General features: G+C 47.5%; 3 protein-coding genes across 3 annotated transcripts; all 3 read right to left on the bottom strand.

Annotated features, from left to right (window-relative positions):
- Positions 1-1,857: 1,857 nt before the first annotated feature.
- On the bottom strand, positions 1,858-6,073 carry LOC120390456. Its single transcript, XM_039513148.1, has 6 exons — positions 5,982-6,073; positions 5,408-5,737; positions 4,545-4,856; positions 3,770-3,892; positions 3,308-3,354; positions 1,858-2,114 (listed from the first exon to the last, which is right to left on the bottom strand). The coding sequence occupies exons 1-6, from the start codon at positions 6,019-6,021 to the stop codon at positions 2,019-2,021; spliced, it is 948 nt and encodes a 315-aa protein (XP_039369082.1). The 5' UTR covers positions 6,022-6,073; the 3' UTR covers positions 1,858-2,018.
- Positions 6,074-13,575: 7,502 nt separating this feature from the next.
- Positions 13,576-15,635, bottom strand: LOC120390498 (immunoglobulin kappa light chain-like; the record flags this gene model as incomplete). The annotated part of the gene is made up of 4 exons (XM_039513208.1): positions 15,599-15,635; positions 15,006-15,338; positions 13,936-14,247; positions 13,576-13,589 (listed from the first exon to the last, which is right to left on the bottom strand). Coding segments are annotated over exons 1-4 (696 nt in total), but the record flags the coding sequence as incomplete, so codon positions are not given.
- A 3,801-nt stretch (positions 15,636-19,436) lies between these two features.
- On the bottom strand, positions 19,437-23,187 carry LOC120390454 (immunoglobulin kappa light chain-like). The gene is made up of 6 exons (XM_039513146.1): positions 23,151-23,187; positions 22,577-22,906; positions 21,713-22,024; positions 20,932-21,042; positions 20,467-20,513; positions 19,437-19,604 (listed from the first exon to the last, which is right to left on the bottom strand). The coding sequence occupies exons 1-6, from the start codon at positions 23,185-23,187 to the stop codon at positions 19,509-19,511; spliced, it is 933 nt and encodes a 310-aa protein (XP_039369080.1). The 3' UTR covers positions 19,437-19,508.
- Positions 23,188-23,555: the final 368 nt, after the last annotated feature.

Here is a 23,555-nt window from a genome sequence, read left to right as displayed (position 1 = left end):
TCCTGTCATGAACTAGGATGAAATAATCAAGATCTCAAAAATGTTCCTGGAACCAAAAATCATTCTGGGTTTGGGTGAAAGGAAGCATTTTGTTTTAATAATTTTGAAATGTTTCCTTTCAAATTTTGACCATATAAAATTTTGTTACATTTTTAAATTTTCTTTCGGCAATAACTAGCTTAAATGTCTAAGCCAGGCGTCATTTTGAACAGGAGAACTGGAATGTTTCATTTGTCAATTCTGAAACTTTTTGTAAAGTCAAAAACATTAATCAAAGCTCGCCCTTTTCCCATAAAACCCCCCGCCCTTCGATTTCAACCAATGGGCATTTTCTGACAAAGAAATGTTCCTTCTAATGTTCCTTATAAGACCTGACCAGCTCGAGTAATAACCCAAATGGGAAGTTGGCCAAGGAACCGGAGCCGGCTGCTCTTGCTGCTCTTGCTGAAAGCATCCTCAGTGACTGCAAGTCACTGTTCATTCGAGACCTCAGTTTGAAGGCTCAGTGGATATCAGGGCCCTCCTGCAGCCTTGTGGGGTTCAGTACTCAGGGTAACCTGAGATCAGATTCAGGCCCTTAGTCATTTATTTTTATTGGCACTCAGAGAATCATAGGAATCTCAGGCTATAGGAGAAGGTGAAAAGTCCTCAAGGTCCAGCCTCAGCACAGGCATCTGGACAAGCAAAGCCAGACCATGCCTGACAGGTGTTAGTTCAACCTGCCAATGACGGGGATTCCACAACCTCCCTTGGACGCCTGTTCCAGAGCTGAACTCCCCTGAGAGTTAGAAAGTTTTTCCTAATGTGTTTTTCCTAACATGTAACCTAAATCTCTCTTGCTGCAGATTAAGCCTTTACTGGAAATGAAGAACAATTGATCACCATCCGCCATGTTTGAAGGTGTGTGTGTGTAACAAGTCGTGTGTTAACACATTTGTTGTATCATCCATCAAAAGAAATACAGATGCAAAGTGGGATAGAAAGGACCGGATTCTGTTCTCAGAGACACCAGTGTAAATCTGGAGTAACTCCACTGACTGCCACAGAGCTCCTCCAGATTTATGCTGCTGCAAACCAGAGCAGAATCTGGCCCAAAGGATTTAAGACGTCACCTTTCTTATTACGCAACAAGCTGAGCCTGATGCATTGAACAGGCAATAAAGACAACACAAACCTCACTAGTGGGGTTGCCGTCTGTTTTTAATGTTTGAATGACAGCTTGAACAACAACAAGTTGTGATGCAAACAGGCAGCACGTGCAGAATCAGGCACCTGGAGAGCTCCGTCATTGGTAACGTGTTGTTATCGTTAGATGGTACAGAGGGGCTGGCACATGGGACTTTGTGGATCTCACCCATCGGGGAAAGCAGCAGCCTGTGGAGGCAGAACTGGAGTAGCAGCTCCAGCCCTGGCCTGGGCAGAGATTCTCATCCCTCCCAGCTCCTCCTGCATCCGTCCTTCCCCTTCACAATCCCATTGCACGTCCATGTAACGTTACTGCAAAGGGAGCATGTGCCGGCTGAAGATCAGGGGAGCTGGGAGCTGTGGCATATACAGGGGCTGCATGTCCTCTCTGCAGGCTCCTGTCATCCGGCCTCACTCTGCGCAGGGAAGCTGCAGCCGTTCAGCCGAGTCCAGGTCCCTGTACAGATGTAGGGAGGAGGAGGAGGATTTTGTTACCCAGGAGCCCCAGTTATGGACCAGGCCTCATTGTGCTAGGCGCTGCACAAACACAGAACAAAGAGACAGTCCCTGCCCCAAAGAGCTTCCAATCTAATACACAAGTGATGTGTAAAGTCATTTACATTGCGATGCCTTTATAACCCAGAAGGAGATTTCCCATCTCATGAGGCTGGACTCTGTGGGGATCTTCTGAGCTTTTTATTCTAAACAGAGAAGTGGAGAAAATAAAAAAGAAAGGAGACGGAGACAGACAGAGCCTTCTTCCAGCTGCTACGTCCGATCAGCAGAGAACCAGCCATCAGTTCCCACGTGTGGATTCCCCTGCACTAGACAGTTCAGGGTTTTACACGTTTCCCTCTGGTCGGTCGCTGCATCGTGCGCCCGTTGCGATTCCGCGAATCGAAATCCAGATGAACGTATAAGATTCCATCCTGTTTGGTGACAATTAGTAAAATTAGCCCCCTCCTTGTAAAATGAAGGGATACAGGGTGAGACAGAACTGAACCTCCAAGTGAGTTTAGCCTGATGAAAAATCCCCTCTCATTTCTGATTCTTCTACTTGTCCTGTAAATTGTGCGCGTTATCAGAATGGAAACCAGCCCCAGATTCTGACTTTAAGAATTCAACTACCGACAATAACGTGCCAGACCCAACCCCCATATAAATGGACCATCCCCTACTGAGCTCAGTGAGCTTTGGATCAGGCCCACAGCACCTTTCACTGGAAAATCTTCATGTGCCTTACAAATATAATTTCTCATGGCGCTTTATCTTTTAAGTGGCAAAAATGTTCCCAGCTGCACAAACCCCCTGTAAAGGGCATGGTCAGTAACAACAGAACATTGAAGTTCTCAGCATTCTTGCGCAGTTCATCGTCTCATCCCTTTTTGACATATGGGGAAACTGAGTCAGGGCATGTCAGGGCCGCCCAGAGAATTCCGGGGGCCCGGGGTCTTCGGAGGCGGGGGGCCCCCGCTCAGGGGCGGCTCTAGACGCCAGCGCGCCGAAGACCTGGGGGGGGCGCATTTGCTCGCTGAGCTCCGCAGGCATGCCTGCGCAGGTCGAGCCGGAGCCCGCCAGACGCTGGGGGCGGGTGCCGTGGTCCCGCGCCCGCGCGGCTCCTGCCGCTGTTGCGCCTATGGCTCAACCGAACCGAACCCCCACCAGCAGGGGCCACGGGGGGGGGCAGGGCAGGACGCGGCCCGGGCGTGCCCTCTTGCCCCCTCTGGGCGGCCCTGGGGCATGTAAGTGACTTGCCCACCATCCCACAGTAAGTTGGTACCAGAGTTGGCATGAAGGCTCCTTGCTCCCCTTCTGCTACTCCAGCAGCTAGAACCGACTTTCACCTTCGCTTCAAGATCAATCAGTTTAAGTGTGAAATACATGAGGTTGGACTGAGGGACTAGAAATGGCTGAGAGACACATTGACTGGCACTCTGAATACGTGTTCCAGACCTGAAGAGGGGCTCGGTGTAAGCTTGTAAGCGTGATTTCTCACCAAGAGTAGTTGGTCCAATAAAATATATTACCTCACCCACCTGGTCTCTCTAATACGGGACCAACATGGCTACAACAAACACTGCACACATTGATTTAGACCCGATCGGTTTGTAACATGACGTACCTGGCTCTCCTCTGAAGCTGGAGGTGCTGAGATCCTGGGCTTGAATCCTGGAACAAACAAAGACGACAGTAAAAGTTCCTCCTCAACAGTCACTCCCCCGGCTGTAGTTCATTGACTAATGGTGCATCCGAGCTGTGGGTGCGCAGGGCACCACCCTGCATGGCACCTGGAGAGAGGCTCATCAGAAAGACTACTGCTCTTTGTGAACTATAGACAAGGTGCCTGGGCCATGGGCAGTAGAAGCCTTTCTACATCGCTCCCTTTGTCACGGAGAACAAAGCCGTTCTCCCCGACACAGGAAAGTCAAGTTTCAGAAAACAAACCATCTGAGATCAGTGCTGGCAGTTGTTATATTTGCAGCGTGTTCATGTGTTGGACGGGATAGTTGGACTCCCTAGTAGCAAGCAGGGGAGTGGGATTTCTCTCTGCGGGAGAGTGTCTGGGCTGGGCTGTGTTTCTTACCTAGTGTGGAAGGGCAGAGGGTCCAGATGAGGCTCAGAGACACCACCAGCAGCAGCAGACCAGCTCCAGCCGCAAGGGGCAGGATGTAATGTGAGCACTCGCTGGCAGGGGCTGTGGAGGAAGCTAAAAAACAGACAAGTGGCTGACTCAAGCCAACAGGGTTGCGATGCCACCACATCCAGCTCTTCCCTCCTGATCCCCATCTCACCATGGGCCTTAACCCCTGAGGAGTGAGGATACAGGAGCCTTCGGCACCTTTCAGTCTCTCTCTTGTGCCTGTGGCATTAGGCCAATGATTTCTCCTGCAATTAGAATCTTCTCTGCACCTTCTGCCACCTACAAAATCCTCCCTGTAGTTCTCTCCTCACCTCATCACCTCTCCACATCTCACCAGGAAACAGCTCTCTGCACCCTCAAGTGCCTCTGTTCCCTTCTCCCTCTGACACTGGTCGTCATTTAACTCTGTAGGATGTTTTACAGCTACGGCCAGCTTGACAATTTCTATTGAAAGTCACTGTCTGTGAGCACCACGATTCCCCTTTCCCCCTTCCCCAAAGTTCTCCGCAGCTCTGCCTGCTCCTACATATTACCCGACATTTCACAACTTTCTCTAATGGCAAACTGCATTAAAGTCACTTTGACCATGGACACTTTACATGTCTAATTACCGTCATAATTATCATAGCGCCTCGGAGTCCCAGTCACGGATCAGGCCCTCGCTGGGCTATCAATCTGACTCCCCTCTACTCCCAGATCCTAATATAGAATCACTCACCTTCAACATACCTGGCAATTTTCTTCACACTGGTGCCAGAAGAGTTGAATTTAACATCACAGGTGAAATTCTTCCCACTGGTCCAGGTGGCCACGGGGATGCTGAGGTGATTTATGAACACCAAGGAGCCATTCTTAGCTTTCAGCGAACGCGTCAGCCCCTGTTCCTGCAGATCCCCAGAAATACTCCAGGAAATTTGGACTGGGTTGGAAACGCCATGGACTACGCAAGCCAGATCAGTCGTCCCGGAGGAGAGGAGGCCTTGGGGAGATGGAGCCAGAGGCAGCACCCAACTGCTAGTGGTGTAACTGTCTGCAGAGTAAAGCAGAGAGTTCAGTGTGATGCTCAGCTGAGCTGCAGTCTGATTCAGGGGGTTACACGTACGACATGAACATAGTTCAAAGGATAAATGTGTTGTACAATAGGAAAATATGAAGAAACTGACAAATGAAATGAAATCCAGCCCAAACTAAACACACATTTGCACTTAGCAGAGTTTCCCTTCTGCTATCTTAGAAACTGATGCAGTCCCAAGAACATTTCCCCAATTTCAAAGTATTGTGTCATTTGAACATGGCTCTTAGGTTAAAAATATTCCTAGCACACGCCCTGAACAAGAATATGACAGAAAATCTTCAAGAGTTCATTTTCACTAATTTCATATTTTATTTGTGCAAAATATATTTTTCTGTTCTTTCAACAACCAAAGTTTACTCGCTTTTTTTGGATTCAGACAGTCTGTCTTCTAACAATTCAATCTTTGATAAACAATCACAGCAGCTTTTTACACTTTAACGTGCACATAAACTATGTCAGCATTGTCATTCCATTTCATTTCTAACCATTCAGTTCAGTTTTCTTACCTCCAACAATCAGGGTGGATCCATTGCGAAAAGTCAAGATGAAGTACGAATCGGTACAGTAATAAACCCCCGAGTCACTCCGCTGGGCATTGTAGATTGCCAGTGTCAAGTTGTGTCCTTCCAATATGCAAGCAACTTTATTGACATTTTGATGATCTGAGCATCTCTTAATTAACATGGGGGCCTCACCTTCTCGTCTCCTGTACCACTGAGCTCTCACACCTCCTGCTAAAAATTGTTCTTTGGAAGAGCACTGGATCTTTGCTGTATCATTAATGTTCACAAACAGGAACGGCTGAAATTGGTGCAGATATCCCTGCACTCGTACCACTGCAGGAAGAAAAGAGGTTGTGTTATTAGAGTCAATTTTCAGCAGGTCACAATCTGCTCTAAATAAACTGGATTGTTCAGAATTAAACCAAATGCAATCAGATTACATTGTGCAAAAGTAAATGGAAGAGCATCTAAACTGTAGCAGACCTGTCCTAAGCTACCAGACACCATGAATGTCTTATTGAAAAGGCTCCTTTTTCAATTCTAAAGCTTAATGATACGACTAAAGCAAAAGCTTTACCCATGAAAGACAAAAGCAGATATTTGGCGAACAGCATCATTGTTACAAACAATATCCTGAAAGATGAAATCTAAAAGCATCTCTCTTGCAAGCTGCTCAAGTGCAAATGGTCCAACATCCTGGTCGGAACTGCTGAGGGGGTTGTACTGTGGTGATAGATGCTTTTCAGCGAGGCTTCTTAAAGAACCCTTTGGGGACAATCTATTTCTTGTTGGCTGTTGCTGCATTTGAATCAAATATGGATATATTAGAACAATTCAGAATAACAAAATAACCATTAGGATGTGGCACAATGTAGAATATGCCTGAGATAGTTCAACACAGAAGAATGTCTAGTGCAGAGACAGCAGGTACCGGGGCTTTCTGACGGGTCAGACTGCTGCATATGACACTGGCTAAAGGTGCGATTCTGCAGACAGCATGGTACCCTGCTGCCTGTTGCAAATGATTTTCCCAAGGGATCAGCACCCACCACTGGGGCCAGATTTTTAAAGAGCCCAGCTCCCATTTAGGCACTTAACGAATGGCACGATTTTCAACTGTGCTCGGCCGCCAGCAGCCCCCACTGGCACACTTACGGCTCAATTCCCGAGAGATGAGGATCCAATGGGTGTCTAATGAGCTGAGCACTTGTACAACTCTGGCCCTTATTAAGGTGCCTCAGTATACGTCTACATTGCAGCTGGCAGGGTAGTTCCCAGCCTGGGTAGACAGACATGCGCTAGCTCTGCTCGAGCTAGTGTGGTGAAAATAGCAGTGAGGCCACAGCGGCATGGTCCATGGCTCGGGCCAGCTGTGCAAGTACGTGTCCAGGAGGTCGCGTAGAATTGTACTTGGGACGTCAGCCCAAGCTTCCACCTGTGCTGCCGTGGCCACACTGCTATTTTTCAGGGCAGTGACCTGAACCGCTACCCTCTCAGCTGCAGTGTAGACGTACCCTGAATGGGAGCTGGGCTCTTCTGGAAATGTGGCCACAGCCGTGGGTGATGAACAGCTGAGAAACGGGCTTCTTGCTGCGGCCTCAGTATTTTATCCACTACTGCACCTTATTGCTTGACAACATGATACGGAGCGGTAATTTGAGGCCAGATTCTCAGCTGGTGTAAATCAGCATCACTCCACTGAAGGTCTTTAAATTAATCCTGAACGCTCACAGTGAGGCTCGCTTGAGAAATCAGACCAGGAAATCCCTGTGGCTGAATTCCCAGACCCCAGAACAGCTCAAACTTTGTCACCTGCCTCCAAACTGTGCAATTTCTTATTCTACATTTTGCACACTCCAAACTCCCATTGATTTGAGTGGAATAGTGCTGGGTGCACCAGGAACACAGGGTCTGGCCTTGTTAGTCCAGAGTTTGTGGGCATCCTGGGTGTAGTGCAAACACCTCATGCAGCACAATACACCATGATTAATCCCAGGAGCGGGTGGCTTTGATACTTGTGCATATTCTTTGGCTCCCTTTTATGCTAATAATTCCAGGCACATCATGAGTAGATCCCAAAGCACTTTACAAAGGAGGTCAGTAATGTTATCTCCATTTGATATATGGGGAAACTGAGGCACGGAGTGGGGACGTGACTTACCCGAAATAACCGAGCAGCAGAGCTGGGAATAGAACCCACGTCTCTGTCCAGTGCTCTATCCACTAGGCCACACTGCACAGTGGATAATTAGTGACTGAGCTATTTTCTCAGTGTCTCTGGTTTGTGCTGTAACATTTACTTTCTTTCACACTGCTGAACGGTAAATCCCCGTTTTTGCAGTTATTTCATGGACTGTTCTGCTTCACCTTTGCTCTAACCATCCCCTGGCTGCAGATGAATTGGGGGGAGCAGTTTACACGTCCTTGGTAACCGAACGCAGGGAGTGAGACGTGAAAAAGCAAACGACCCAAGCGCTTTGGTAGCGGAACAAACAAAAGAAAAGTGGCAAAATACGTGGGCTGAAAATGACCACAGCAGCAAGTGCAGCTTTCCGAGCAGCCAGTTCTGATCTATTTTTAAATGATTGGCCCTTTGCAGCAAACATGGGTGTTTGTCCTGTAGCCTGTGGTTTTCTAAGATCAGTTTCAATTTGTTTTTATAAAACATAATGTAGAAATAAAATCAAAACCATGACAGTCCCTTTGTCTTTCTCTTGGCTCTTAATAGACGTGTACAAAAGACGATCAAGTGTAAAAGGAATTTACATCAGTTAAGTGTGACTGGGAGCGATAATCTTAGGGCATGTTTGAAAATTTGTCCAGTGACTTCGATGTCTAACTCCCATTGATTTTGCAAATCTCCCTAGGCACCTAGCTGCACCTTCAAGCACCTAAATATCTCAAAATCTGGTTCTCATGATCTTAGATACCATTGAAAGTCAGCAGGATTTAGATTACCACTTGGTAACCTAAATCAATTTTATCATGGCAATTGACAATAAATTTCAGGCAGAGGTACAGGAAAACAACCATAGGAGAAGGAGGGAGCAGGGAGCACGTGGAGGGTTGGACAGCTAGACCACCCTGGCTCCTCTGCCGCTCTATAGATGGAAACGGAGGGACAGATGTGCCAAACCTGAGTAGGGCTCTGATCACATAGGTCCAATTGCAAGGCCCATGGCTAGGAGCCAGGCCCAGCCTCACCTGCCAGGAGCAGCCACTGCAGGAGTCATGGACTTCCCTCAGATTCATGGTCACCGTGAACACCATGGCAAAACCATAGCCTGAGTTCTAGCTAAGCTGATTTGCCTGGCCCATAGGACCTTTGCATGGGATGATGCCAATGCACCTGTACAAAGCACATCCATGGCACTAGGCCCCCACTTCAGCAAACCTCTGTTAATCTCACAGTCTACTTTTTTATCCTCACCACCTGCTGCAGAGTAGGGAGGAATTGTGCCCATTTTACAGCTGGGGAGTGGAGGCCCAGAGAGACTTGGGGAAACATGTTCAAAAGCCCCTAAGTGATTTAGGAGGCAGAGTCCCACTTTCAACAGGGACTAAGGCTTGAAAGTCATTGGGATGTAAGTGACCAGCCCAGGTCACACACGGAGCCTGCGGCAGAGCAGGGATTGGACCCCGAGTGCCTGGCTAGAACCTTGACAGCCGCATGTACGGCCTGGAGATCAACGTGGGCTAACAGGAGAGTGGGCTCAGCAGAGGACCTGGCCCGAATTTGCAGTAGGGTTTTATTGGGGCTGAGGTTTAAAAGGGCAGTTTGGACGCTCAATGTATCTGAGGAACCAAATTCCTGATGGAGGTTTGCAACGCTCAGCCTTCAGTGCCAGGCAAAGACAAGCTGCAGAGAGAACCGGATTCCACATTTAGAAGGGATGCACTTTTCTGCCCCTTTCCTCTTCCTGGCTTGGCTGCTCCCTCGTCAGGCCTTGGCCCTCTGGCTGGGTCACTGGGTGTTTCCCCCTGCCAGGTTATCAAAGAGCCACAGGACTAAGGTCCCAGGTCATCACCAAATCCACTGCCCTGACTCTGCCACTTCCCCAGCGGCTGGTAGGGGAACCTGGGCCTGTCCTCTGCTCCTGGTTCCAGTCCAGGGACTCTTGAGTCAGCGGCTAAGGTCTGCAATGTCCCGCCTTGCTGGGGCTTCCCTGAGTCTTTTCCTTCTCCGCTTCTCTCAGGCTTTCGCTCCACCACCCTCCTAGGTAAATCCTTCCTTCAGGGCCTGGGTCCTCAGGGTTTCTCCTCTGCCCCGGGCTTCCTCCTTTCCCTCTGTCGTGCCCAGAGAGTGACTGTAGCTCTCCTCACTGCTGCCCTTCTCTGCTGCCGGGTTCCTGGTGTTATACCAGCCCCGCCTGCTCCTGCTCAGCTGGGCTCCATCATCGTTCAGGGGTTATTAAGGCCACTTAGTTCCCCTCAGCTGGGGCCTATCCCTTTAACTGGCCCCTTCTCAGCCTCATTAACCCCTTCTAGCCTAGTGGGGGTGAACACCCCATCACACCCCTATCACCAGGACGGGCGTTTGCTGCTGACTGAGGGTGATGGAGTCACCTGCTCGGTTTGTTAAGCTATGTCCTGCCCTGGAGGAGGTTCCCATCCAAGCACTGACCCTCTGCGGAGGGAGCCCAGCCCAAGGCCGGTCGCGCTGTGGCTTTGGGGTCAGTACTTAGATCAGAATCAGGCCTGTGTGTTCACTTGTGGTGAGCCACAGGGCTGGTTTAGCAGCCAGTAACAGAACGTGGATGTTAAGGGTCAGACTGTAACACCTGTACCCACACGGGTGAGAAGTTACGGATGGGAGCAGTCCCTGGAACGTCAGTGGGACCCTGCTGTGACTAACGGCTCCCCAGTGGGAGTGAGAGGTTCATCGCCTGGCCCCAAATGACATACAAAGGGCCACATACTGCTCTCAGTGACCCCTGTAAACCCAGAGTAACTCCACTGCCTTCAGCAGAGTTCTCCTGGGTGTGCACCAGCATCAGGGAGAGCAGAATCTGGCCCAAGGAATGTAAGAACGAGTCTGGAGTAGAGCAGAGCTTCTCAAAGTGTGGTTGTGGATAGTTCCCTCTAAGGTGCGCACCTGGGCGGCTGCACACGAGAATGAAGGGCCACCCACCTAATTAGTGCAGCTGTGGCTCCACTGATTAGGTACCTGGACCCTGCAGAAGACACATATGTAAAGTGAGGTGGTGGCCTTGGGAGTAATAGGGGATATGTGGGAGGGGGCAGTGGGGTGAGAAGAAAGAGTGAGGGGAATCTGGGATGTGCAGGGCTGCAGCAGCCAGAGAAAGAGGCAGCTTTCCCCAGCTCCAGGGCTGCGGCTGCCAAGGAGAGACAGCCCTTCTTCCCAGCCTCAGCTCTGTGGCTGCTGTGGCAGGGGAGAGTCTCCCTCTCCTTCCCAGCCCCAGCTCGGGGGCTGCTGCGGCGGGGGAGAGCGGGCACAACCATCGCATTAGAAAGGCAAGAGTCCTGATATTAGAATAGGAGTTGTGTGCTTTTATTTGTAGAACAAAAAACATTAATTATTATTAAGGGTTTTTTTATATAGCGCTTTTATCAAAAGTGCTTTACAATAGTTAGGTAATGGTACAAACAACATTTGGAAAGATCATTAAGTGGTCTGCCGAGACCCTCAGCAATTTTCAAGTGGTCCAAAAAACCCCAAAAGTTTGAGAAGCACTGGAGTAGAGTATGCTGAGCTTTGTGCATCTCAGCTGCTAGAGAAAGGAACGGAAACATGAGGGAGGAGGTGGCATATTTTTTTAAATGAGCAACATTTAGAATTACAGCTTCAAAACGAGGAGTTAGGATCAAACCAGGCGGCATGTGCAGGCTCTGTGGCTGGGGGAGCCCCTCCCGTTGATAAAGCATGTTACTGAGAGAAGATAGACGGGTGCTGGAATGAGGACCTGTGGATCGATCCCTTCAGCAAAAGCAGCAGTTTCCTAAGGAATTTGTTGGAGTAGCTGCTCCAGGCCAGGGATGCAGAGAGAGCCTGACCTCACACAGCTCCATTCAGACATAGTTTCCCATTCATAATCCCCCCTCACACCAGGGAACGATACTGCTGGCCAGGCGGCTCGGTCCTGCTGATGGCAGCTCCTACGAGGCAGCCAAAAGCAGCCTCCACCCAGCTGGAAAGTGTCACTTCTGTCTGGTTCTGCCCCTTCCATTTTCTGTGCACATCAGGGGGCCAAGGCTGGTTCTGCATCTAGGTTTTTCTGGTCCTGCTTGTGCCACTGGTAACACACCTGAGTCTCATGCCCAGTCCAGTGAAGGTTCAATTTCTCATGGGTACAACCTCCCCCATCCCCTTTCCAAACCACCAAGGGCTCGGCTTAGACAGGAGAGTAGCTGAGTTCACTGTGACGACCTGTGTGAGTGAGGCAGGCCCTGAGCCCCAGCTCCTGTTAGCAGCGCCCAGCCTGAGTAACTGAGCTCAGGATCTCTAGGGGGGACGAGGGGAGGAATCGTCTCCTTCACGGGTCACAGAACGGTGCTGGAGCCACTGCACAGCTGCTACCCCAACGTCAGAGCTGGAGCAGGCTCTGTGGCCCTAGTTGTCCAGAGCATTGGTGTAGTGGTGGATTCACTCCCTGCCAACCCCATCCCTCTCCCTGGGGCCACACTGAGCAGAGAGCCAAGCTCCAGGGCGCACAGGGAGCACGTAGGTGACACACAGGCTCCTGCAATCCCGCCCCCCTTTATGAAGTGACACCGCACTGCTCCTGTGGTCTGGGACCCTCTGCACCCACAGAGGGGTGGGATTTGTCCAGAAACGCATCAATATGTTGCTGAGATACCTGTAGGACAACGTCTTCCATATCACACTAGGAAATCTCCCACCAGCAAGGGTCTGGTTCTTTTTGTGACTTCCTGCTCTGCCGAGGCTAGATGGACGAGTGGGTTAATTTTCAGTTACATTTTGGAACTGAGCCACATGGAGCAGCCGTGAAGAGCAGTAGGAAGCAGTAAAAATCAACCAACAGCTTGTACAGAAAGTCAGCACCTTACAGGATGGTCCTGTCATTGAGATCGGCAGTGAAACAGCTGTGAGTGTCCAGGCTTGGATCCCGTGTGGGCTGCGATTTCCCCCTTTTCCCTTTCACTGGTCGCTGCTCCCTGCTCTGGTTGTGATTCCTTGAATCAAACTCCAGTTGGGCATAAGCGGTTTGACCCTGTTTGACAACATTTAGCAACATTAGACACCTCCCTGCAAGGTTAATTAGTAAAACTTCGATAGATTTGGACACAACAACCAGTTATATTTACAAACAGACAGTTAAGCTTTATTTAAAATTCCACTATCCAAACAGTGCATGTTATTAGCACTGAAATGATCAAGGGAATCTTGCTTTCAATGTCCAGCAGTTGGCTGAAAAGTGAGTTTAGGATTGAGACAGTTTTTCATGTACCCGATAACTCCTCTGAGTCTGCGGCTTTCGCTCTTTTGCTGAATTTCCAAAACAGACAGAAAAGGCCAAATCCAGCCTTAGCAGAATTACAGGGGCATTGGAACCATTTGCATCCTAAATTCACTCATTTTCAAGACTCAGTCAATGGCTCATTAGAGGAAATTAAAATTTTTTTCACTCAATTTATACCCAGGCCGAGATTATCTTGCCCTTCAATGAGAGTTGTGCATTTACGACTGATGGGCTAACCAGGCCTCTGCTGTGTAATTTACATCACTGGTCACATCCCAACTCAATTTGCCCAGAGATTCCCATGGGAGTTTCACCTGCTTATCTGAGGCAGAAGTTTGCCCTGTGTGATAAAGCAAATGATAAATGGTAGAAATAGTGGGTTCAGCCATCAGATGCAATAGCAGTTCCCAGCCCTGAGCCCGGCTGAATACAGCACTCGTCTCTATGGAGGAACTGCTGTGTTACGGGAGTGCTGGAAGGAATAAATGTTCAGTCAGGACAAAGAGAAGGGACGGTAGAGCTGTTTTTTAATTTTGTGATTTTCTGAGAAATCAGCCCCACTATTAACAGGGCTGCTGCTACGTCTCCACACCCGGGACGGACTGTAGTGTGTTGATTACCTGGGTTAGAACAGCAGTGACTCCAGGCCAGGCTCAGAGACACCATCAACACCACCAGGAAAATGGCCACTGCATAGCGCGCCGTCTGTGGCACACACCCGCTGGGATGGGCTGTGGAGGAAGCTGACACCAATCGACTGAGAGAATCTTCTTTGCACCTTTTCATTAAACCCTTGGGGTTTAATTCCCCTTTCCCCAGGAGTTGTTCTTATTTAATTCTTTATAGTGCTTTATGGGTACAATCTGGGTGAAAGCTGCTCTAGAAATCAGACCTACATTGTCTTGCTGGCCCTCTACTGTCTCAGTTTAGCTTTCCCAAATTCTCCACAAATCTGCCTATTTTTAAATAAGACATAAAATATTCCAGCTCTCTGAAACGGAAAATTACATAGAAGCAGCTCTAATTGTGGCCATTTTACATGTATTTTACAACTGGGTCTTCACTGGCCTCAAATATCATATCACTCACCTGCAGGACACCTGGTACTTTTCTTCACACTGCTGCCAGAAGAGTTGAATTTGACTTCACAGGTGAAAATCTTCCCACTGGTCCAGGTGTCCATGGGGACGCTGATGTGATTTATGAGCGTTAAAGATCCATCCTTTGCTTTCAATGAGCGCGTCAGCCCCTGTTCCTGCAGCTCCCCAGAAACACTCCAGGAAACATGGACTGGGCTGGACACTCCATGGATCACACAGGCCAGATTTGCTGTCCCAGTGACTTTACTGCCCCATGGAAATGGGACCAGAAGCATCACCCAGCTGCTGCTGGTATAACTGTCTGAGCAGAAGGAGGTGGTGAATTCAGTGTGATAATCAGATGAGCTGCAGTCTGATTAAAGATGTTAATCTTCCACTAAGAGAAGGTGGGTGAGGTAAAATCTTTTATAGGACCAATTTCTGTTGGGGAGAGAGATAAGCTTTTGAGTTCCCACAGAGCTCTTCTTCAGGTCGGGGAATTTACTCAGAGCTCTGTGTCAGCTCAAAAGCTTATCTTTCTCACCAACAGAAGTTGGTCCCATAAAAGATATTACCTCACCCACCTTGTCTCTCAACAACACTGTCACTAAGACATTAATTCAAAGAAACACATCTATTGAAGAAGGAAATAGTAAATCATCACATCACCACTAACTAGGAAGTAGCGCAATATGTACCTGCATTAGCCAGGTGGAAAATTGGGTGCAATTTTAAATTTTTTATAAACATTTCATTAACTCAACATATAGTTTCATGCAGTCACGGCTCTTAGGTTAGAAATATTCCCCTCCTGGATGCCCTGAACAGTCACTGAGAAACTTCAATAGTTTATTTTTGGCACTTTCAAGTTTTAACATTTTTACTTATAAAATGCATGTGTGTTATATCCCTTCTATACCCATAATATTTAATGTTTAGCTGATCTGTTTGGCTTAAAGCAAGCTTTCCTTTTAACCATTCATCAATAGATATGGGATCTTGTTACATTTTAATGGGAACATGAAATATGCTTTGTCAATCAATTACTAGTCTCCTTAAACAAGTTATATGGTTCCTTACCTCCAACAATCAGTGTGGTTCCATTCCCAAAGATCAGGTAGCTGCTGTATTTATATGCACAGTAGTAAATGCCAGACTCAGTCTTTTGGGTGTTGCTGATTTCCAGGGTCGAGCTGTGTGTCTCGTGCTTGCAATCAAATTTACCTACATTTTGATCATCCAAACAGCGCTTAATGCATGTTGGTGTCTCACCTTCTCTTCTCAAATACCAAAACACTTTCAATCCTCCTCCTTCCAAGTTTTCTGTGGAAGAACAGTGGATCCTCGCAGTGTCATTAACTTCCACAAACTGGATCCTCTGAGTCTGGTACAGAAATAACTGCACTCCTAGCACTGGAGAAATAAAAGATTGTTATAGTAAGTTTCCATCAGGTCTCCAGCTGCCCCAGATGGACTGGATAGCTCAGCAGTAGAATTTATTTAATCTGATAACATCTATGCTCTGCAGCCTAATTGCTAAAAAAAACCTGCTATAACTTTGTACAAGTGAATGGAAATGCACTTAAAATCCAAACATATCATAGATATTCAATACTGATGTCCTACTGAGGAGGCTGTTATCTCACTTCCAAAGCTTAATGCAGAAGTTTTACCTAAGGAAGATAAAACCAGATACTCGGCAAAGATCATTTTCATAAAAAAAGTAGAACAAAATCCTGACACACTGGCCCAAAGGCTGACGCCCAGTGCACTGCTGCAGTGACTGGGTACAGTGTCTCGGTTATGTCCAGTGAGGAACGCCTCCCAGGAGAATGTGCTGTGGTGATAGATACTAGATTTGTGAGTTAAAGAATCTACAGAAGCTGCACATTTCTTGTAGAATTTCTCTGCATCCCAATGGCACAGGAGTGTATATAATGATTGAGAATAAACTCAAACATTCAGAATATGGATGATCTATATAAACAAATCCAACTGACTTCAGAGCACAAGTTCCTTTGACTTTCAAAGGAGAATGCCCCTAAATCATTAAGTTCTTTTGACAATCCCAATGCAACTCTCTCCCCAGCCTTCCATGTTTGGTTTAATGGATCATATTTTGTGCTGGTACAACACAGACATGTAACGATCGTTTGGCATCTTGGAGGACTTTAATTGTACCTTAAATCATCACCCTGAAAGCTCTGACATTTGAGAACGAAGACAACCTGGGATGCAATTTTCAAGAGTACAAGTCCCAGTCTCAAAAGTTACTTAGGGCCAGATTGTTAAAAGTATTTCGATGCCTATACAGGCAGAGAGGTGCCTAGTGGGATTGTCAAACATGGCTAAGTGGGTTGGGGCCTCACTCCTACTGAAGTCAATGGAAGTTAAGGGCCTCTGCTTGGATCTAGCAATAAACTGGCTACAAACAAACTGAACGGGGCTGGTTAGAAAGCTGCCTCTGGCTGCATGAACTATGGAGAGAGAAGTAAAGTGCATCTGTCAGTGACGCTTCTGAAACAATTGACAACAGAGGGCAACATGGGCTAGTGAATAGAGCAATTGGCTCAAAAAAGACCAGATTCCGTAGACCGCACCCCATTTTCTGAGACTGCACCGACTGGCTGCAGCTCCCGTGGCAAAGTGGGGATTGATCTGTTACAACCCCCTTCCTGGCAGCTCTCTAATGCCGGGGACCATCTATCTTCTTCCTTCCTTTCCCTCCCCTGCCTTCCTCCCTCCCATGGCCGGGGAGTGACCCAGGCTAAATCCTGCAGTCCCTGGCTGAGGCAATGTTAAGTGGAAGCAGGAGTTTGGCCTGATGAAGGACGACTGGGCTGGCCAAGATTCTGCCTGATTTCTAGCCCAAGGGCATTACTCACAGTGACACGGCTTCCCCTTTGCACCAATGTAAAGAGGAGTTTAGAGGAGCATAAATTACACTCACACCCACTTCCAGGCCCCTGGGCGTTACCATGGTGGAAAGGGGTTTAGTGCAGATGAGAATCAGGTCTCCAGGCTCGGTGTTAAGGGGCTGAATGTTGTCAGTGGTCGTACAGATAAGACCAAGGAAATCATAATGTTATTCAAGCACAATGTCTGCCCAGCAAAATCCCTTATAAAAGCAAGTGCCCGTTATAAACCTCCAAGTAACGCTGATGACAACAGCACAATGCTCTGTTTACTGCTCGAGGGATCCCAACACACTGCTTTACAATGTACAGTGCTTAAAGGAACTGAACCTAGGAGCTGATCCTAAGAGCAGCTGAGCACCCCCCACTCCTCTTGACTTTGCAGAGTGTTGCGTCTGCCCTGCTCATCACAGCAGGTGCCTCAGCACCATGCAGGATTGGGCCCTTGTTCTGTGCATAGAAAAATCTTCATCCCCTGTGGGGGTGGGGCGGGGCAGCTGTCTGACAGCCCCACAGCAGCACTGCGCAGAGCCTTAGGGCAGGAGGGAAAAAGGAACAATGTAGCCAACCAGAGCTGCATTTTACACTCATGTGCAGAAAATGGATGGGCAGGAAATGGATTTCCCACCCCCCCAAAAAATTTTAAGGAATAGAAAACTTTTCCTGTCACGAACTAGGATGAAATAATCAAAATCTCAAAAATGTTCCTGGAACGAAAAATCATTCTGGGTTGGGTGAAAGGAAGCGTTTTGTTTTAATGATTTTGAAATGTTTCCTTTCAAATTTTGACCATATACAATTTTGTTAAATTTTTAAATTTTCTTTTGGCAATAACTAGCTTAAATGTCTAAGCCAGGAATCATTTTGAACAGGAGAACTGGAATGTTTCATTTGTCAATTCTGAAACTTTTTGTAAAGTCAAAAACATTAATTAAAGCTCACCCTTTTCCCATAAAACTCCCCGCCCTTTGATTTCAACAAATGGGCATTTTCTGACAAAAAAATGTTCCTTCTAATGTTCCTTCTAAAGACCTGACCAGCTCGAGTAATAACCCAAATGGGAAGTTGGCCAAGGAACCGGAGCCAGCTGCTCTCGTCTTGCTGAAAGCATCCTCAGTGACTGCAAGTCACTGTTCATTCGAGACCTCAGTTTGAAGTCACATTGGAAATCTGGGCCCTCCTGCAGCCCCATGGGGTTCAGTACTCAGGGTAACCTGAGATCAGATTCAGGCCCTTAGTCATTCATTCTGATTGGCACTCAGAGAATCATAGAAATGTCAGACTATAGGAGAAGGTGAAAAGTCCTCAAGGTCCGGCCTCAGCACAGGCATCTGGACAAGCAAAGCCAGACCATGCCTGACAGGTGTTTGTTCAACCTGCCAACGACGGGGATTCCACAACCTCCCTTGGACGCCTGTTCCAGAGCTGAACTCCGCTGAGAGTTAGAAAGTTTTTCCTAATGTGTTTTTCCTAACATGTAACCTAAATCTCTCTTGCTGCAGATTAAGCCTTTACTGGAAATGAAGAACAATTGATCACCATCCGCCATGTTTGAAGGTGTGTGTGTGTAACAAGTCGTGTGTTAACACATTTGTTGTATCATCCATCAAAAGAAACACAGATGCAAAGTGGGATAGAAAGGACCGGATTCTGTTCTCAGAGACACCAGTGTAAATCTGGAGTAACTCCACTGACTGCAACAGAGCTCCTCCAGATTTATGCTGCTGCAAACCAGAGCAGAATCTGGCCCAAAAGATTTAAGACGTCACCTTTCTTATTACGCAACAAGCTGAGCCTGATGCATTGAACAGGCAATAAAGACAACACAAACCTCACTAGTGGGGTTGCCGTCTGTTTTTAATGTTTGAATGACAGCTTGAACAACAACAAGTTGTGATGCAAACAGGCAGCACGTGCAGAATCAGGCACCTGGAGAGCTCCGTCATTGGTAACGTGTTATCGTTAGATGGTACAGAGGGGCTGGCACATGGGGCTCTGTGGATCTCGCCCATGGGGGAAAGCAGCAGCCTGTGGAGGCAGAACTGGAGTAGCAGCTCCAGCCCTGGCCTAGGCAGAGATTCTTATCCTTCCCAGCTCCTCCTGCATCCGTCCTTCCCCTTCACAATCCCATTGCATGTCCATGTAATGTTACTGCAAAGGGAGCATGTGCCAGCTGAAGATCAGGGGAGCTGGGAGCTGTGGCATATACAGGGGCTGCACGTCCTCTCTGCAGGCTCCTGCCATCCGGCCTCACTCTGTGCAGGGAAGCTGCAGCCGTTCAGCCGAGTCCAGGTCCCTGTACAGATGCAGGGAGGAGGAGGATTTTGTTACCCAGGAGCCCCAGTTATGGACCAGGCCTCATTGTGCCAGGCGCTGCACAAACACAGAACAAAGAGACAGTCCCTGCCCCAAAGAGCTTCCAATCTAATCACAAGTGATGTGTAAAGTCATTTACACCGTGATGCCTTTATAACCCAGAAGGAGATTTCCCATCTCATGAGGCTGGACTCTGAGGGGATTTTCTGAGCTCTTTATTCTAAACAGAGAAATGGAGAAAATAAAAAAGAAAGAAGATGGAGACAGACAGAGCCTTCTTCCAGCTGCTACGTCCGATCAGCAGAGAACCAGCCATCAGTTCCCACGTGTGGATTCCCCTGCACTAGACAGTTCAGGGTTTTACACGTTTCCCTCTGGCCGATCGCTGCATCGTGCGCCCGTTGCGATTCCGCGAATCGAAATCCAGATGAGCGTATAAGATTCCATCCTGTTTGGTGACAATTAAAATTAGCCACCTCCTTGTAAAATAAAGCGATACAAGGTGAGAGAGAACTGAACCTCCAAGTGAGTTTAGCCTGATGAAAAATCCCCTCTCATTTCTGATTCTTCTACTTGTCCTGTAAATTGTGCGCGTTATCAGAATGGAAACCAGCCCCAGATTCTGACTTTAAGAATTCAACTACTGACAATAACGTGCCAGATCCAACCCCCATAGAAATGGACTGTCTCCTACTGATCTCAGTGAGCTTTGGATCAGGCCCATAGCACCTTTCACTGGAAAATCTTCATGTGCCTTACAAATATAATTTCTTATGGCGCTTTATCTTTTAAGTGCAAAAATGTTCCCAGCTGCACAAACCCCCTGTAAAGGGCATGGTCAGTAACAACAGAACATTGACGTTCTCAGCATTCTTGCGCAGTTCATCGTCTCATCCCTTTTTGACATATGGGGAAACTGAGTCAGAGCATGTAAGTGACTTGCCCACCATCCCACAGTAAGTTGGTACCAGAGTTGGCATGAAGGCTCCTTGCTCCCCTTCTGCTACTCCAGCAGCTAGACCCGACTTTCACCTTCGCTTCAAGATCAATCAGTTTAAGTGTGAAATACATGAAGTTGGACTGAGGGACTAGAAATGGCTGAGAGACACATTGACTGACACTCTGAGTACGTGTTCCAGACCTGAAGAGGGGCTCGGTGTAAGCTTGTAAGCGTGATTTCTCACCAAGAGTAGTTGGTCCAATAAAATATATTACCTCACCCACCTGGTCTCTCTAATACGGGACCAAAATGGCTACAACAAACACTGCACACATTGATTTAGACCCGATCGGTTTGTAACATGACGTACCTGGTTCTCCTCTGAGGCTGGGGGTGCTGAGATCCTGGGCTTGAATCCTGGAACAAACAAAGACAACAGTAAAAGTTCCTCTTCCTTCCACAGTCACTCCCCCGGCTGTAGTTCATTGACTAATGGTGCATCCGAGCTGTGGGTGCGCAGGGCACCACCCTGCATGGCACCTGGAGAGAGGCTCATCAGAAAGGCTACTGCTCTTTGTGAACTACAGACAAGGTGCCTGGGCCATGGGCAGTAGAAGCCTTTCTACATCGCTCCCTTTGTCACGGAGAACAAAGCCTTTCTCCCGACACAGGAAAGTCAAGTTTCAGAAAACAAACATTCTGAGATCAGTGCTGGCAGTTGTGACATTTGCAGCGTGTTCATGTATTGGACGGGATAGTTGGACTCCCTTGTAGCAAGCAGGGGAGTGGGATTTCTCTCTGCGGGAGAGTGTCTGGGCTGAGCTGTGTTTCTTACCTAGTGTGGAAGGGCAGAGGGTCCATACGAGGCTCAGAGACACCACCAGCAGCAGCAGACCAGCACCAGCCGCAAGAGGCACGATGTAATGTGAGCACTCGCTGGCAGGGGCTGTGGAAGAAGCTAAAAAACAGACACAAGTAAGTGGCTGACTCAAGCCAAGAGGGTCGTGATGCCACCACATCCAGCTCTTCCCTCCTGATCCCCATCTCACCACGGGCCTTAACCCCTGAGGAGTGAGGATACAGGAGCCTTCAGCACCTTTCAGTCTCTCTCTTGTGCCTGTGGCATTAGGCCGATGATTCCTCCTGTAACCAGAATCTTCTCTGCACCTTCTGCCACCTACAAAATCCTCCCTGTAGCTCTCTCCTCACCTCATCACCTCTCCACATCTCACCAGGAAACAGCTCTCTGCACCCTCAAGTGCCTCTGTTCCCTTCTCCCTCTGACACTGGTCGTCATTTAGCTCTGTAGGATGCTTTACAGCTACGGCCGGTGTGACAATTTCTATTGAAAATCACTGTCTGTGAGCACCGCGATTCCCCTTTCCTCCTTCCCCAAAGTTCTCAGCAGCTCTGCCGGCTCCTACATATTACCCGACATTTCACAACTTTCTCTAATTGCAAATTGCATCAAAGTCGCTCTGACCATGGACACTTTACATGTCTAATTACCGTCATAATCATCATAGCGCCTCGGAGACCCAGTCACGGACCAGGCCCTCGCTGGGCTATCGATCTGACTCCCCTCTACTCCCAGACCCTAATATAGAATCACTCACCTTCAACATACCTGGCAATTTTCTTCACACTCTTGCCAGAAGAGTTGAATTTAACATCACAGGTGAAATTCTTCCCACTGGTCCAGGTGGCCACGGGGACGCTGATGTGATTTATGAACACCAAGGAGCCATCCTTTGCTTTCAGCGAATGCATCAGCCCCTGATCCTGCAGATCCCCAGAAATACTCCAGGAAATTTGGACTGGGTTGGAAACGCCATGGACCACGCAAGCCAGATCAGCCGTCCCGGAGGAGAGGAGGCCTTGGGGAGATGGAGCCAGAGGTAGCACCCAACTGCTAGTGGTGTAACTGTCTGCAGAGTAAAGCAGAGAGTTCAGTGTGATGCTCAGCTGAGCTGCAGTCTGATTCAGGGGGTTACTCGTACGAGATGAAAATAGTTCAAAGGATAAATGTGTTGTACAATAGGAAAATATGAAGAAACTGACAAATGAAATGAAATCCAGCCCAAACTAAACACACATTTGCACTTAGCAGCGTTTCCCTTCTGCTATCTTAGAAACTGATGCAGTCCTAAGAACATTTCCCCAATTTCAAAGTATTGTGTCATTTGAACATGGCTCTTAGGTTAAAAATATTCCTAGCACACGCCCTGAACAAAAATATGACAGAAAATCTTCAAGAGTTCATTTTCACTAATTTCATATTTTATTTGTGCAAAATATATTTTTCTGTTCTTTCAGCAACCAAAGTTTACTCGCTTTTTTTTGGATTCAGACAGTCTGTCTTCTAACAATTCAATCTTTGATAAACAATCACAGCAGCTTTTCACATTTTAACGTGCACATAAACTATGCCTGCATTGTCATTCAATTTCATTTCTAATCATTCAGTTCAGTTTTCTTACCTCCAACAATCAGAGTGGATCCATTGCCAAAAGTCAAGATGATGTACGAATTGGTACAGTAATAAACCCCCGAGTCATTCCGTTGGGCATTGTAGATTGCCAGTGTCAAGTTGTGTCCTTCCAATATGCAAGCAACTTTATTTACATTTTGATGATCTGAGCATCTCTTAATTAACATGGGGGCCTCACCTTCTCGTCTCCTGTACCACTGAGCTCTCACACCTCCTGCTAAAAATTGTTCTTTGGAAGAGCACTGGATCTTTGCTGTATCATTAATGTTCACAAACAGGAACGGTTGAAGTTGGTGCAAAAATAACTGCACTCGTACCACTGCAGGAAGAAAAGAGGTTGTGTTATTAGAGTCAATTTTCAGCAGGTCACAATCTGCTCTAAATAAACTGAATTGTTCAGAATTAAACCAAATGCAATCAGATTACATTGTGCAAAAGTAAACGGAAGAGCATCTAAACTATAGCAGACCTGTCCTAAGCTACCAGACACCATGAATGTCTTATTGAAAAGGCTCCTTTTTCAATTCTAAAGCTTAATGATACGACTAAAGCAAAAGCTTTACCCATGAAAGACAAAAGCAGATATTTGGCGAACAGCATCATTGTTACAAACAATATCCTGAAAGATGAAATATAAAAGCATCTGGCTTGCAAGCTGCTCAAGTGCAAATGGTCCAACATCCTGGTCGGAACTGCTGAGGGGGTTGTACTGTGGTGATAGATGCTTTTCAGCGAGGCTTCTTAAAGAACCCTTTGGGGACAATCCATTTCTTGTTGGCTGTTGCTGCATTTGAATCAAATATGGATATATTAGAACAATTCAGAATAACAAAATAACCATTAGGATGTGGCACAATGTAGAATATGCCTGAGATAGTTCAACACAGAAGAATGTCTAGTGCAGAGACAGCAGGTACCGGGGCTTTCTGACGGGTCAGACTGCTGCATATGACACTGGCTAAAGGTGC

Source organism: Mauremys reevesii, linkage group 24 (assembly GCF_016161935.1).
Source record: "Mauremys reevesii isolate NIE-2019 linkage group 24, ASM1616193v1, whole genome shotgun sequence".
NCBI lineage: Eukaryota > Metazoa > Chordata > Testudines > Geoemydidae > Mauremys > Mauremys reevesii.
The sequence above is the reverse complement of the archived record's forward strand: the minus strand, read 5'-3'. Positions and strand labels throughout refer to the sequence as shown.

What these genes read in the sequence shown, in the direction of transcription:
- LOC120390456 (XM_039513148.1), bottom strand. Translation starts at nt 6,021, where the DNA reads ATGATGCTGTTCGCCAAATATCTGCTTTTGTCTTTCATGG. An exon ending in ATCCACCCTGATTGTTGGAG is followed by an intron (nt 4,857 to 5,407) that starts GTAAGAAAACTG and finishes TTTACTCTGCAG; the next exon opens with ACAGTTACACCACTAGCAGT. An exon ending in AATTGCCAGGTATGTTGAAG is followed by an intron (nt 3,893 to 4,544) that starts GTGAGTGATTCT and finishes TCTGTTTTTTAG; the next exon opens with CTTCCTCCACAGCCCCTGCC.
- LOC120390454 (XM_039513146.1), bottom strand. Translation starts at nt 23,187, where the DNA reads ATGCTGTTCGCCAAATATCTGCTTTTGTCTTTCATGG. An exon ending in CCTCTGCCCTTCCACACTAG is followed by an intron (nt 20,514 to 20,931) that starts GTAAGAAACACA and finishes TGTTTGTTCCAG; the next exon opens with GATTCAAGCCCAGGATCTCA. An exon ending in CAGCCTCAGAGGAGAACCAG is followed by an intron (nt 19,605 to 20,466) that starts GTACGTCATGTT and finishes GTCACCAAACAG; the next exon opens with GATGGAATCTTATACGCTCA.